The sequence below is a fragment of the Ambystoma mexicanum genome, chromosome 4p (assembly GCF_040938575.1).
Source record: "Ambystoma mexicanum isolate Mex_15411 chromosome 4p, UKY_AmexF1_1, whole genome shotgun sequence".
In the NCBI taxonomy this organism is placed as follows: Eukaryota; Metazoa; Chordata; class Amphibia; order Caudata; family Ambystomatidae; genus Ambystoma; species Ambystoma mexicanum.
The window spans coordinates 1,157,861,015-1,157,877,698 of NC_090927.1; the positions used below are offsets into that span (position 1 = coordinate 1,157,861,015).

A 16,684-nucleotide genomic window follows, 5' to 3' on the forward strand; every position below is an offset into this window, starting at 1 on the left:
CAAGACAACCTCAAGGACGCCTGGGTCATCCCCCTCCTTAAAAAGGCCACCCTCGACCCAAGCATTCCCACCAACTACAGGCCCATCACCACGGTACCGGTCCTGCTCAAGATACTTGACCGTGCCACCTACCTTCATATTCAGGAGTACATGGAATCCAACGATCTACTTGGCCTTAGGCAATCGGGCTTCCACCCGAGGCACGGTACTGAAACAGCCCTCTTCAATTTGAAAACCCAAATTGAAGACTTGAAAGACCAAGGGTAGTTAGCACTCCTTCTACTATTAAGACTTATCACAGCCTTCGATCTGGTCAATCATCAAATTTTCTGCAGGCATCTCAAATCTGCCGCCCACTTCTCTGACTCAGCCACATCTTGGATTAGTTCCTTCCTAAACAATAGGCCTATGCATGTTTTCTCCCCGTTAGCCTCCACTGAACCTTCACCCGTCTTGTGTGGTGTCCCTCAGGGATCTTGTGTCTCGCCGACTCTCTATAATGTGTTCACCAAACCTCTCTTTGATATACTTGACTATTTGGGTGTCACCTAAACTAATTATGCCGATGACACCCAGATACTCAACCCTATCACTGGTGACCACGCAGCTGACACCAGATCCTTGAACAATGTCTATCTAGTCATTCAAGCGTGGGTGGCACAATATGAGTTGTGCCTCAACTATGATAAGACAGCTCCTCATTTTGGGCGTCCACCATCGGCTGAACAAATTTGACCCAGCATTCAAGTCGTCCACCATAGGTGGTAATACCATCAAAGTTTCAGACAACACCAAAACATTAGGCATTTACTTGACTCCACCATCTCATTGTCAAGATAAACAAATGCCATCAGCTCAGCTTCCGCTTATGTATGCAAACTTATCACGGCATCCCGGCCCTTCCTGTCCACCGCCAACTTCACCATACTGGCCAGAAGTCTTATGTCAAAGATGGACTACTGCAATGCTCTGTATCTGGGGACCAGACAACAAAACTGAAACAAACTGCAGATTACTAAAAATAATGCTATTCGGGCAGTCCTTAACTGTCCCAGGAGGCAGCGTATCTCCGAAACTCGACGCAACCTACGCTGGCTCTCAGTTGCACAAAGAATCTTCCTAAAAACACTTGCCCTCACCCACAAGTGCTTAGCCAACCATGCACCCAACTATCTGGCAAGCTGTTTCACTCCGCACACAGCTTCCAGACCCCTAACACCAGCCCAATCAAACTGCCTGGTCCTCCCTAGATTCAAATTGAATACAGCTGGCGGGTCCAGTTTCCCAGATTTAGCCACCAAACTCTGGAATACTCTTCCCAACTCGCTTAGATTGGAACCGTCTTACCACTCCTTCAAACGCAAACTAAACTCTGGCTCACCGCCTCAGTACTTCCTCTATTGACTTGGGCTACTGTCGGGTCTGGTCTTGCTACAGCCCTGCTCACACATGTCTAATGCTAATTATTTGCACATCATACTTTATCGTGCATTATTAGTACTTACTGTATATATCCTGTATTTTAGGCCTACTTTTTACACAATGCATTATTCCTTTGACTTATCCTCTTTGCTGTGCAACGTGTAGCTTGCACCGTTCTGTAAATCTATGCTGTATATAATCTGTTTCATCCTTTTCCGTCTTAACTGCACCTGTAAATTGTACTGCATTGCAACCTCATGTTCAAGCGCCCAGATGCCTTTGGGCCAGGCGCGCTATATAAATAAAGAAATACAATACAAAATACGTCATGACTTGCTCCTAATAAAAGGAGCTCACACCGGAATGTTTGGTTAGTACGGCCTCAGACTCCATGAATGGCAGACTGTCTGCTCAGTTACTGTGCACAACGACGTGTGCCCACAACAGTGTATACGCCGGATCTGTGTGACCACAAATCCCTATGATAAGCAACAGGTGACCAAGCACCTTTCCCATTGTTTCAAGAAAGTTTAATCATTGTATGCTGTGTGTCCACAGCATCGATCTGGCTGGCCCATGTGACCATGAGGCCAGCTCACAACACCAGCTATTGATGCTTCTGCAATTCTCATTAACATATGTACAACAAAGTCTTCTACGTGTTTTGGCTCTTTATTTTGTTTGAGTTGATCTAAAGTTTCTCTTAGCAATAAGACACCACATTGCCTTAAAAAAAGATGGGCAATATTTAGGTTCTCCTAAAGCGAATGACAAAAAACACCACCGCCTCTACAGCAGAAGCAAGAAATATGGTTTTAATGCTAAAGGATTACATTAATCAGACTGACGGTCTGATGTCCTGGAACCCATCTGTCTGGAGTAATATTTTACACACATTTGATATGATATCGTCATGATTTCCATTGGAACAGTCGAAACACCCATCAATGCAAACGTATAGGACTAATAAAAGGTTTCCAACTTTTACATCTTAGCAGCCCCAAATAAACGCTGAAACATTGATCTGACTGATGGTATGTCACTGAAGTCAATACATTACACTGGTGCTACTCGTAGGTAATCAAAATCTTCAAATGCTATGCTACATTCATACAAGCCAACCCCAACACAGGGGTGGACCGGGAAACAAAAGAGACCCTGGAAATATATTTCAAAGTTGCCCCATATTACAAATTTTCACCAAGCCCAACCCTTTTCCTGTGAGATTTGTAAATAAAATAGATTACCACACAAAAGAGGACCAGGGTGCAGCGCCCTACCGGGAAATCTCTAGAGGTCCCTATAGGCCAGTCCACCTCTGCTAACATTGTTATAATCCTGGCAGAGCACTGCAAAGGACACTGCGTGTCAGGCAATGCCCGAAATAAAAACAGTTCAAATCAGTGTATCGGTGCAGGACAGGTTTGATTCTTAACAAGCCAAATGACATCACTAATTTATCTCATAAGGTCAAAAAGCAGTAGACAGATCTTCCTTGTACGAAATCATCAGCAACTAGCCATTAAAAAATCACTCAAATCGAAAAGAAGACAATCAGAAATATCAAGCGGCTATGTAGAACTACTTGTCTTCTAGATTACTAAATCTCTCGGGTACCCATTCAGTACACCCATCTCCTTCCCAGTGCGTTCATGTTCCTTCCACATACTGTTAAAATCACGGATTTCCATTAGGGATATGAAAGCTTCTATTACTCCCAGAACAGCTATAATATCCCATTCAAATTGCATGTCCTGCACATTGGAACAAAATATTGTTATGTTTTCAAACCAATGTGCAAAGTAATGATGAATGCCAGAGTTTTAGATACGAAATGTACACCAGTGGCATCAAAAAAACGTATGTCAATGTGAAATAGCAAATCCAATGTTTAACCTTTAGTTAATATCGTTGACATCCTCGTCCCCACAGTTTTTTGTTTTAATCAAGCAGAGAGGAGCTGTTAATTTTGTTGTAAACATTTCAAAGTGCATACCTAATAGCGCCATGCCGATGAGTATTCTCTCTCTGAAGTATTGCCATTCATCCATGAAAAAGCACAAACAGTATCACCTTTCGCATGCCGTTTGCTTAGCTCCTTCAAACGTACACGTTTAGAGGGTAAAGGTGCACAAAAAAGGCAAAAAATGAGCTACAAGTCCAGGCGGAATATTTTGTCAAATTTCTGAAACAATGGCAGCAACAAAATGAGAAATAACGCTTTCCACGATACCCAGGCGACCGGCTATGTTGGAGATGAGCATCTGATTAAAATGGAGTCTGCCACATTCACAATATCAGATTAGATGAGGGAACTTCGAATAATAATACACTGGCGCACTACGTCAGTAGTATGAGCTGCTTAGCTGCAGCTTAGCTTAATGCAACTTGCTGTTGGCTCCCGGCAGTCGTCTCTGACACTGCGACATCACAAATAAAAACACTAAAACGTATGAGGCAATGTGCCATTAGCATCAACTGTTCACTGGCTGGTGCTAGCAAGGTGATCAAGGAATCAAAGGTGATGGATTAAACGGACTCTCAGAATGTCTGACGATGTTGATTTCAAATCAGAAAGAGTGGTTTCATTCGGGGATACTTTTCAATATTCAAAAAGTGCATATGCTATAGATACGTTTCTGAGAACAATCCGTGTTCAGCGCCATTTATAATAGCTGCAAAAGGGCAGTGTCAGTAACATGCTGGAGTCTAAACCTGGATTGAGGCTACTCACTTTTAATTATTTAGTAAATCAATTGCAGATAGTTTTTGGATGGAAATTAAGATTGCATTCTTCAGAAGCGGGCATAACCTGCCCTAACACAAGTATAGTCAGTTTCCTTCATGAGTGAATGCCAGATACCAAGCTGGGTTAATCAAGCCTTTTCACTAGCCACATTTTTCACTCTGAAAAGGTCCACAATAGAATGTAAGCACCATTACCAGTCTAATTGAAGACAATATAAAGGCATGACATAATACAAGATAGACCATGCAAAATTGTAATTCAGGCAGAAATAATAAATATTTTAACAGCTGTATTTCATAACCATCTCATTCCTAATGGTTTGCAACGGTCTATAAACAATGTTAAAAATGAAATACATCTATACAATGTACTGTATTCTGGCTAACAGGGCAAATATATACACTTTAATGCTAAACAAATAAAAAGCAAACCGTTTTAAATAAAGGTTCAGCATGCTGTCCATGCAAAAACAGAAAACAGGTGGTGCCCGAGAAATAAAGAAAAATTCTGTTTTTTCGATTCCCCGCTTTAGTCTCTTCACATTTTCGTCTTTCAGAGTGGCTCCTTCCAGATTTAACGGAGAGTAAGTGTGAGTTTTAGGGCCTTCCCCCTTTAGGTAATGAGTCCGATACCTCGAAAGAAGCCAACCACCGCAATTACCCATGTCGTTTTTCCACCACTCATTAACCGGCATCACCATTCCTCTTCAACGTAGAAGTGCAGATTTTTGAACAGGTGTCCTAGATGAATTAGGCGGGGAGTCAACACCCCTGGGCAGAGCAACAATAGATGTTTGACAGTTTCCACCTCTTCTGGTAGTAGGCAAAATCTACATGAATTGTCTTCACAATAGATTTGCGATAATAAACAATATAAAAAATGTCTATTGCTGAGAGCGGAACGTGACAAATCATCACTCTTACCTGCGAGACTACAAGCACCAGGAGCTGTAGCCACTTGCTTCCTTGCCTGCATAAGCAGCATCCTAAGCTAAAAAGGTGCTTCAGCAGCGCGACTGCGACAAGTGCAAAGTGTCATGCCGCCAACTGGAGTGAAAGAGGTTGAAGACCAGTTTGAAATTAACATGGCACTCCCGCCACCAATGCTTGTTCATACTGAGGGGTTACCAGGAGAGGAGCCAACCATGCAGTCAATGGTCCATGCAGTATCGCTACCTAACATAACCAATAACTTAGCCTCACATTTGAATGATTTAAGGAAGCTCCTCGTCAAGCCCAACTGTAATAGCATTTGCAACAGCAAGATGATTATTGGTCACAAGAACGTTCCCTCTCCAAATCACATTGCTAACTTTTTCCTAAGCAATCCAGCAGATGTGAAAAGATCGCTAGCTGATCCTATTAACTCCTCGCTGGCTTGAGAAAGCGTGGTCCAGAGAATGACTCCTTTCTCCTGACCAATCTTTCACAGCTTTGAGGACCGTCTTGGGAGATTCCTTAGCAATAGTTCTCAAAAGTCTCTTCACATCTTCCCAAGAGCTTTTGGAAAATTGATTTACAGTTCTAGCAATTCTTCCCAGTCTCACAACATTCTGAAGATTACCTTCAGACAGCTCTTGTGTAATCTCCTCTTTTATCCTATTTGGATGATCATTGTGATGAGGGAGATTCCTCCTGATGCACTCCTGATTCTTGAATCCTGGGATATCACTACTGTGATGATGGAAATTACTCCTGAAGTTCATGTGGCTCTCAGTTCTCTGGTTATTATTGTGCCAAGGGAGTTTACTCCTGAGGTTCTTCTGGCTCTTGGTTCTCTAGGTGTCACTACTGTGATGAGGGAGATTAATCCAGACTCTGTATTCTCTGGGTGTCACTACTGTGACGAGGGCGATCACTCCTGGGGTACTCTGGAGCTGCCCCAAACACCTACCGGGTCTCCCGCTGTTCGCATTACCTGTAGTGTATGAGGACTGCATTGGCGGTTCTTCCTGGGGTGCTGGGCTAACTCGTGGTATTACCCAAATTGACCCTTTCCAATTGACCTTTTGCACAATGAGCCTAATTATAGTGGTCCTAAATGTCCTTCTGCACAATTGACCTTTATATTATTTTAGTTATTTCATATATATATATTGGGTTGGTTTTGGATTATAAATAATATAAGGGGATTGGGTGGGGGATTGCGGGGGCTTTTGGATTGGGTGGGTGATTGCGGGGTGAGGGGGAGTTTCCCCCCGCATATATGTCCTAATTGACCTTCTAAATTAGGTCAATTCTCCTGAGGTCAATTCTCCCGAGGTCAATTGTGAAAAGGTCAATTAGTATACAACCCCTCGAGTAGCTTCAGCGACTCCTGCTTTCTTCATTCCACTCCCCGCTTCGTCCAAGCAGATGCACAGAGACTTTGGACCACACAGCTCTGGCAAAGTTGCATGGCCACACGGTCAACCTTGTTGAGGTCAGTCCACAGCTGGTTTCTTGGCCTCTTCGGTTAGTCAGGAGCTTTGCTTCCAAAGTCATGTTCCGCTGACAGTTCCTCAGCATCCCCACCACTGGGGGATCAGCGTCCTTGCAGCTTTGCATTCCCAGGTTCGAACTTCCTGGGCTGGGTTGGCTTCACGCCGGCTGCTCTTCCTTCTTCCTAGTCCTTTCTCACTATTTCTTGGGGATGGATCCTCCCCAGCGTAATGTCTAAGTCCTTCTTTGTTGATGAGGTGATCTTTAGGCCTTGAGGCCAACTCTTCTCAGTACTGTGATCAGTTGTTGAGATGATCTATAGGCCTTCTCGGGGCGAAATGCTCTCAGTACTACATCCAGGCAGTCAGTTATTACTCTGCAGGTCTCTTTGGTTCTTCATCTGGGTCTGGGAGATCATCTGGCCCTGGGTGAGTGAGTGGGGAGGGGCCTATTGTGGTGTCCTGTAGACTATGCTGATGGATGTTGCTTGGCTTGGGTATTTTGCTTTTACCAACCCACTCCTGCAGGAGGCCGTGTTTTCACCATTCCCTCCCCCAACAGCATTGGCCTGTAAACTGCTGCTGCATATTGCTCTTCATAACCGTTTTGACACAAAGCTGAGGCACACTGCTGCTGTCAGCCTTCTGGCGCAATTTATTATAAGTTAAAGCTATAGCATTTACATTTGAAAGAAATTCAAAAAGGCAATAAGATAATAATGCCAGTAACTTAACAGCTGCAAGAGCATACAGTGGGCCTCATTACATGTTTGGTGGTCCGGAAACAAGGGTGCTAGTAGCAATATACTAGCACCCTTTCCGGACTGCCAAACTGCGAGTTTGCCTGTAGGGACACGGAACCCCTAGGAAGGCCTGACCTGCCGGGAGTTCAGGCCCCTACCGGCAGGCTTTTCACTGAAGCCCCAGCACAGTTGGCAACAGCGCCGGTGCTTCAGTGACCCCATTCCTGTGGAGTCCTATGGGAGTCCACTGGAAAGGAGATTACTGTTCTGCTGCCTGCCATGATATCATGGTGGCACCGGGATGTCAGGCAGAGGAAAGAGTGTTACAGGGTTGCCGGTAACCCGCCGACTACCAGATAATCTTACCAGCAACCCCGTAACGAGGGCCAGTGTTTGCTTTTTTGATAAACCAGTTTATATTGTACACCAGAACTTCAGGAACTAGGCACCCTCAAGCGTATCACGCTTACCAAGGGGCAATCCTATCCACAGGACTCCACTAAAGAAGCTTACATAAAACTTGCTACCCAATACAAAACAGCCATCATACTAGCCAAATCCACCTCCTAGAACACCAGAATTATGAATGCCAAATATGAATCCAAAGAAATGTTTGCTATTTTCAGTGACCTGGCTACCCCTGCCCCTAGCACCCAAGATATTGTGTAAGATTAATCTTGGTCCTCTAGCATCTAAACAGCTATGCTCAAAATTCGTTCCCACCATAATGCCCTGCCAAGATCTGACCCACCCATCGCACCAACAAAAAACACCCACGTCAAGGATAAGGCTCTTTTCTCCTCCAGAGAGGTTTCAGAAACCAAAGTATTAGCCCTACATAAACACATAAAACCTTCCAACTGCAAGGGTGATATCTGTCCGGCTAACATCACCAAAGATTGCACAGACACCCTAGCACCATTCCTGACAGCATTCATAAATGCTTCATTCACATCTGGCACTGTCGCACCATGCCTTAAAGAGGCCTGGGTCGCCCCCTCTTGAAAAAACCAGCTTTAGACCCGTCCTCACCCAACAACTATAAACCCATCACCACTGTTCCCTTCCTGCTAAAAATTCTCGACAAGGCTGCATACACCCAAATCCAGCAATTCCTTGAAAATAACAGCATTCTAGGAAAGAGGTAATCAGGTTTCTGCCCGGGCCACGGGACTGAATCTGCCCTATTGGACCTAAAAAAACAACTAGTGGAAATAATGGACGAAGGCAAGCCAGCTCTCCTCCATCCCAATTTGTCTGCAGCTTTCGACCTTGTGGACCATAAGACCCTCTGCAGACATCTCACCCCTGAAGCCAGCACCTGGAACTCCTTCCTTGACGGGAGAGCCATGAAGGTGTTATCAGATCAGACCGGCGCGACACCAACCAACATTCACTGCAGAGTCCCACACGGCTCCTGCACCTGACCCAACCGGTACAATATTTTTACACTACCCCTCTTCAACAAGATGAACACTCTCGGCATAGCATATACAAACTATGCCAATGACACGCAGGTCCTCCTCCCACTCTCTGGCTCATACGAAAAAGACGCAGAGGCACTGCACAAAACTTACACCACCATCAAAGAATGGATGGCAGCCAATGGACATTGCCTCAAGGGGGACAAACCCGAAATCCTCCTGGTAGGCCCCAAGGAAACGCTTAAATTTGGCAAACAATACAGCGCCTTTAACAGACAACATTCAAATCACTGTCTCAACGCAGTTAAAACTTTGGGGGACTCCACTCGCTCCATAAAGCGCCAAGTTAGCGCCATTGCCTCCTCGGCTGCAGTCACAACCAAACTGATCAATGTAGTTAAACCCTACCTGTCCACTTAGAACGGTCTCTCTATAGCCAGAGCCACCAATGGGTAAGAAACGGACTACTGTAACGTCCTTTTTGCTGGCACCTCTCAACAGACTATAAATCATTCAAAATAATGCACTCAGAGCAGCCCTGAACATTGCCAAAAGGGAGCACATCTCCCATGCCAGGTGTGATGCTCACTGGCTCCCGGTCAAAGAACGCATCCCATTCCAGACTCTAGCCATAACCCACAAATGCCTCTCACTCACAGTTTGCTCCCATCTCTCAGAGAAAGCAGTCCGAGCCATCTCCTCCAGACCCAAGCGATCACACTATTCCAATCAGCTAAACGTCCCCACCTTCAAAAGTGCTAAAGCTGCCGGCGCCAGCTTCCCAGTCCTAGCTCCTAAACATTGGAATGCCCTCCCTACGACCCTAAGGAATGAAACCTCCTACTTACACCTTCCGTAAGGGACTCAAAACTAAGCTCTCCAACTAGCTCACTCTAACCAACTAGGCCCACCCAGACATCTGTTGTAGGAAGTTACTGAGTTATCTCTGGCTCCCCCTGTAACCATGGAACCCTAGAGACCCCCTCTTTTCACTTTAACAATGTCACGACTAACCACCATCTGTCTGGTATCAGGCTCACTGTAACCACGAACCTCAGACAGGCGGTTTGCTGTTTCATGTAACCAAGTTAGCCTCCTCGTTTCTCATGTAGGTAGACCCGCAGCAGGAGCCTGATCGTCCGTGAGCTGCTGGAGCAGCTCACAAGACTGTCTCCCTCGCAGCACCATCGAAGCATGGCTTGGTGAGGATCAGCTGGGATCAGCTGTTAATGCAGATGCCCGACATAGACGACGAAATTCCCCCGCTTCCACCCTGCATTCCCTATATTTTATTTGGGGTTCAGAAATCTGCACTACAAAGGCAATCTATTTCATTTTCACATTCAACACAGCATTTCATGCCGATATGCCCTTTGCAAACCACGAAGTTTGCACTTGCTAAAATGGCTGCCACCTCCTGAACCCATTCTCTCTACTACAGAGAGGCGTCTTTGGACCCGGATTGGTTTCTTATTTAACCAACCCAGCGCCACTATTAAGCGCAAGCAAGCCTCCATGAAGGCATACACAAAGGCACTGACTGAGCTGACCGAGCTGCAAGAGCGACAAGTGATCCACCTGCTTTACACAATTCACCGGATTGTACTCACATAAAAAACAACCAGGAACTGAAATCCAGCATAGCATAAGCCGGTCTGCACTATGAACTTCCCATAGAAACAGCAAGGTGAGACTTCTCAAGTGCCCTACACGGCTACCACTTCCACTTATCCCTAGACCTCCACCTAACCTCTCTGAATGTAATGCAGCAAACCGCTTATTGTGGTCACTATCCCGCCCATGCCTGCACCTCCCTCAAGTTTGATCATTTTACCCATTATAGCCTCTCCACTAGCACGAATGGTAATTTCCCCTCTAACGCGCGCATGCCACCTTGTTGTTGCACGTTTATTTACCTCCCGGATCACACGCCCAATATACCTTGCGAGGCTAGCCACCCACTTCGCCATTAGTCACTATTTGACGCACTGCATAGTGTGAAATTGTAGTACGTCGACAATTACGCTGCTATAACTATTTTAGTTTGTGTCGATCACTATTGGCATATAGCCCCCTCATTGTAAGCAGACTATGGTGCCCTACTTATACACGCCAGCCCAGATGGCTTAAGAGTAGAGATCTATTAGACACCAGTGTTTTATGCTTATTCCAACTCGCTGCCAATATATCTGCACCTGTGTTTTATGCATGCTTCAACCAGTGTGTTATTTTACTGTGCCTCATGCATATATGTTGCAACCCCAGAAAGAATAGATCGACTAGGCGCCTGTGACTTCTGCATGATTATACATTGATTGCTACCTGTTCTATTTTGTGCCGCATGCAGAAATGTTGCTAGCGTAGAAAGTTTAGAGCAATTAAACATGGTTGCTCTACACATCTCTAACAACTTGCTTGTAACAAAGCACTTGTGTCCACCGTCCGCACCCTGCCAACTAAAGTGTAGTAGGAGCCTCCTCCTAAGCCCTCACCAATCCACTACCATTCATCTATCATCTACCGGTCTAGTTCCTCTCTGACACCCGTCCAATATGCCAACTTGGCTCTCCCTCATGTTCGCGTTCTGCATCCTTCCTACCTACATACCCTGCTTGGGCAACCAACATTGGTTTCATAATAACAGCCTTAGCAAACCAGCATGTCCCCGGCACCACCCCATTCCATGTCCTACCCCGTTCCTACCCACTGCACCACCATTCCCAAACACGAGTTATGCCTCTAAGACCACCCCGAATACTAGCGTACATGCCAACAGCCCTGACCCAAACCATCATACCACCTTTCACACCTTGGCTAATGCAGAGAGACATTACAACCCTACTGAAAAACACTCTCACCCTTTGACGGGTGAAGCAAGACGCCTTCGCTTAAGGTCTCAAACCCTTATCTGCCCTAATCTGGCCAAACACAGACCTCCCGAACCAACTATGCCCAGAGTGCATTCCGTCATCAAAACCACTCACCCGATCAGAAACTGAACATAACATCAAAACTAAGGTCACATGTAGTACCCGACATCCCCAGTCAACTACCAACTACTTTCAAAGGCGCCCTTATAAATGCCCGCTCCCTAGGGGCTCATGCCGTAGAAATCCACAACCTCATTATGGAATATCAGCTCGACCTACTAGTAGTCACAGAGTCCTGGCTCCATCAAGTGTCAGGCCCTCTACTAACACTCGCTATTCCAACAGATTACACCATTCTTAGAACAGACAGTACCCACTCACAAGGAGGAGGTGTCGCCATAATAGCTAAGACTAAACTACAGCTCAGATCTTGTCCCATTGAAAACATTGAAGCACATGAAACACTGCTCGTAACATTTCCCATGAATGAAAAACGTACGATCAATTTAATAGTAATTTATAGAGCCCCCAATCCTAACAACCGCCCAGAAACCGAAATTCCTCAACTATCAGCTCCACTTATAAAACCTAATACAAAATGCATTATTCTGGGAGACCTCAACCTAAGATTTAACGACAGCCAAGACTCCAAAGCAGAAGCACTTCACTCCTTCCTGAAGGATATGAGCTTCAGCCAACTAGTGAATGCACCCACACACATCAAAGGTAGGATCTTTGATTGGATCCTCTCTCTAAACACACACAACCATCAACGCCAGCTACCCTCTTACTTGGACTGATCACCATAAATTGCATTCACACTTAATCCCGTTGAACCCATTCTAAGGAAACCTAAAACAACTAATACATACAAAACTAGAAACTCCCGGAAACTCACTCCAAAAAATCTAATGCCTCTTCTCTCAAAAGCCCTGGATTCCACCTCAATCACTAGCGACAAGCCCTGCTTCATGGCAGATACATACCATAACTGCCTCATTGCAACTATTAATGCTGTAGCCCCTCTCACTACCAAGACTAAACGTCCAGAGAAACGTTCCTGCTTCTGGTTCAATGATGACCTTATTGCCCTGAGAAGAACCAAACGCACGCTTGAACATGCTTTCAGAAAGCACCCTACTTCAGAGGCAGAAAAAGCCTACCAAGAGATAAACAAAATCTGTAAATATTTTGCTATTCTAAAATAATTGGAAAACCCGACTTCAGTCATATATTCCATCAGCGCTAGTAAAGAGTGGTGTACCGCTATTCAAGACGCACTAGCAGCCAAAATAGAACTACTCCAAAATAAAATCACAACCAAAAAGCAATCACTAGCTGACAAACCTGCCATTCTTAATCCTACCCAACTCAGGAGATCACCAGCTCTCCATTCCATTTCACACCAGTTTCCCAAAAAGTAGTATTTGACACCATCTCTAAACTCAGAGCTTCCAATTGCAAAGGGTACTCCGTGCCAGCATCAGTAGTCAAATCTTGTGCCCTCACCCTCACACCAATTATCACCAACTTTGTGAACGCATCCTTTAATACTAACTTGGTACCAACAAGTATTAAAGAAGCCTGGGTCACTCCCCTTTTGAAAAAAAACCTACCTTAGACCCTACTGTGCCCACCAACTACAGGCCAATAACGACCGTCCCATTTCTCCTTAAAATACTGGATGGACTAGCACATAACCAAGTTCAAGCTCACCTCGAACAAAACCATCTCCTTGGTACTAAGCAATCCGGTTTCCGCCCCAACCATAGTACAGAAACGGCACTCCTGGACTTAAAAATCCAGATGGATGCCATGAGAGACTCAGGGAAACTCTGCATCCTCCTCCTACTCGATCTCTCTGCAGTGTTTGATCTAGTAGACCACTGCAAACTGTGCTCCACAATAGCCAAAGACTTACATTTTTACACCAAAGCTACTACCTGGATCAAATCCTTTCTTGCTGACCAAACCTCTAGGGTCTCCATAGGTAAAGAAGCTGCCAACCCTATTGCAGTGCCCATAGGGGTCCCCAAAGGCTCTGGTCTCTCACCAATGCTATACAACGCGTATACTAAACTCCTTTTCTCAGCCCTAGACGATATGGGTGTCATCTCCACTAATTTTGCAGATGACACCCAGATCCTCATCCCACTATCGGGAGACTACATTCAAGATTCCCACACCATCAATGACGAGAAGACTAGGTACTCATCGTGGGCTCCCAGTCTAAAATACAGCATTACATGCTGACTACTCATCCATCAATATTGATGGCACCATGATACCGGTGCTCAAACAAGTAAAAACTCTAGGTGTCTACCTAGGCGCCAATCTCATCATGACTAAGCACATTAACGCCCTTCTTCCACATCCTACACCGCTAAACCTATTGCCCTCAATCACCATTTCCTGACCCCCACCATCTGCTTCACACTGGTAAGAGCGCTGATTCTATCCAGACTCAACTACTGTAACATACTCTTTCTGGGCACCTCAAAAGCCAACCTAAATAAACTCCAGCTCATTCAAAACAAAGCCCTTCGTGCGGCCCTTGGAATAAGAAAGTCTGACCACATTTCTAATATCAGAAGAGACCACCACTGGCTCCCCATCAAAGCTAGAGTCACTTTCCTGTGTTTCACATTCAAATGCCTCCACTCAAGTGCCCCCATTTACCTCAACCATGCCATTACCAGAAAAGTATCAAAGAGACCAGTTAGATCCATCAGCCAAGCACTCCTAACAATCTCTCGCTACAAGACCACCAAGGCAGGAGGCAGCAGCTTCCAATACCTAGCCCCAACACATTGGAACACTCTTCCCCTCCTCATGAAAAATGAGGAATCATTCACAGGATTCAAGAAATCTCTGAAAACGTGGCTATTCAACCAAGTCTAATACTCCATACCATACCAGGGAAAATGTCTGCTTCTATCTTTCACTGACGCTCTGTATATAGATTGATCTTGCTTGTTTTGTCTTAAATATTTCTGTATTGCGCCCTAGTGGCATTCCTAATAACTGTTTTTAACTAAGCTGTCTGTAACCTTGCGGTGATACCCAAGGCTCTGGGCGTGTACGATTTGCAATAAAATAAAATGTTTTTTAAAAAAATGTAACTAAGTCAGCTTTGTTGTAACAGCGCCACGATGCCCCAGGGCCGCTTTGTGCGCTTTATAAATGTAAAAAATAAAAATAGTTTTTGACCATATACTTGTTAGTCAACATTCTCAACAATAACAAAAAACCCTTCAGCGCATCTACCCCCTGCCAGCCCTCCACCCTCAACGCCCTGGTACTGCCATCCCTCTATGACACGCTACCCTACCTTCAAATAAATCTGTGACCCATCGGTCCCTCCCGACACCCCTCCCCCAGGCTTTCCCCCTGGAATACTTCTTAGCTCTCTTCCAACCATCTGGACCAAACCATGTCGAATTTCTGGAGACATCCTCTATCTCTATACACCCTTCTCTCCAGTTCCGCACACTGATCCATTCCCTCTGCCCACTTATGTATACTGGGTAGGGTCGCATTTCCCCAATCCACAGCCAGAGTCCTCTTCCCCACCATCATAACCGTCTTGATCAGGCATTTTTCCCTGCTGTTGAACCCTGCGTCACCCCAGACATGCAGAAGTGTCAATTTAGGGCAAGCCGGTACTTGTTCACCAACCACCCTAGAGAGGCGGACCCTTATCCGCTCCCAGAAGACTTGCACCTTAGGGCAGTCCTACAACATATGGAAAAGGGAGCCCACCCCCACCCCACATTTCAGGCATTGAGGATCTGGAAACCTGCCCATTCGGTGGAGGCGAACCCTGTAAAAGTAGACCGTGTGCAGTACCTTGTACTGTATTAGGCTCAGGCGCATGGTTATGCTGGCTTCTCTTGGTGGTACCAACACCTCTACCCAGTCCTCCTCCTCCAATGCCCCCAGTTCCCGTTCCCACCACTCCCTTAGTTTCGTTAGGGGTTTAGACGTGATGTTATTAATCACCTAGTACAACTACGATATTGCATGCCCTTTACTCTCCTCTTCCAGCAGGTTGGCCTCCATCGGGGACCGCTCTGGTACATCCCAAGTTTCATCCCTCTCCTGAGCCATAGCGTGCTGCAACCTAATGTAGGTATATCTGCCGGCCAAACCCCTCCTGCAAGCTCTGAAAGGATGCCAATCCATCTTGTGCCTGGCCATCCCTCAACCTTTGAATGCCCTATCTTTCCATCTCATCTGCCTGCCCAATTTGTATACCTCTGGTATAGTCACATTCCCCCAAATAGGAGCCTCCTAGGTCACCACCACCCCCCATCCCATCGCCCTAAGGGATACTGTATATGATGCCAGCAGGCCGACTCCTGAATGTGTCATTCCCTCCGGCAGCCCCCACCTACAACACCTGCAAGGGTGACCTCACCCCATCCTAACTACTTGCTCCACGTGTGGTTTGTCCTCCCCCCTCCAAACAGCCATTCACTAATTGCAAGAAGCTGGGAGGCCCGATAATAATGATGCACATTTGGGATCCCAAGCCCGCCATCCCACACCAACCTACATAATGTTTTTAATGCGAACCCAAGGGTTTTGTTCCCTCATACGATTTCTCTCTGCAGCTTATCTATGGTCCTAAACACCACAGCCAGGACCTTCACTGGCATGTTCGTGAGGACATAGAGGAGCCGCTGCAATGCCAGCATTTCAAATAAATTGGTCCTACCCACCATTGAGAGCAGGAGCATCGCTCAGTAGTTGGCATCTCCTCCAAGCCTTTCCAGGACCGGTTCTATGTTATTATCCAGGACCAGTTCTAGGTTATAACGAAGAAACATTGAGTCTTACACCCCCACACTGATACCCTAATATTTGATGGACTCCTTTGCTATTTGCAGCAAACATCCCTCCGGTATTGCATCCTCTTCCTCTCGCACTGGCATTGAGCTCTGATTTATCCCAATTGATCCCGAGGCCGCTCACCTCGCCAAAATCCCAGAACATCTCTAATACTCTCAGCTCGGTACACCTTGGCTTCCCCAGGAAAAGGAAGAGGTCAGCCT

At 45.7% G+C, this 16,684-nt stretch overlaps 1 protein-coding gene across 11 annotated transcripts in view; it reads right to left on the reverse strand.

Moving 5' to 3' along the window:
* MAP7 (microtubule associated protein 7) overlaps positions 1-16,684 on the reverse strand; it is a 1,989,984-nt gene that overhangs the window by 1,802,256 nt on the left and 171,044 nt on the right. For 2 of the 11 annotated variants that reach the window (XM_069606770.1, XM_069606767.1), the window contains exon 1: positions 3,419-3,602. The exons of the other annotated variants lie outside the window; for them this stretch is intronic. In XM_069606770.1, coding sequence (XP_069462871.1) covers positions 3,419-3,473 — 55 coding nt within the window. In that variant the 5' untranslated portion in view covers positions 3,474-3,602. Of the gene's footprint in view, positions 1-3,418; positions 3,603-16,684 lie in introns of those variants that run through there. 11 annotated transcript variants of the gene reach the window in all.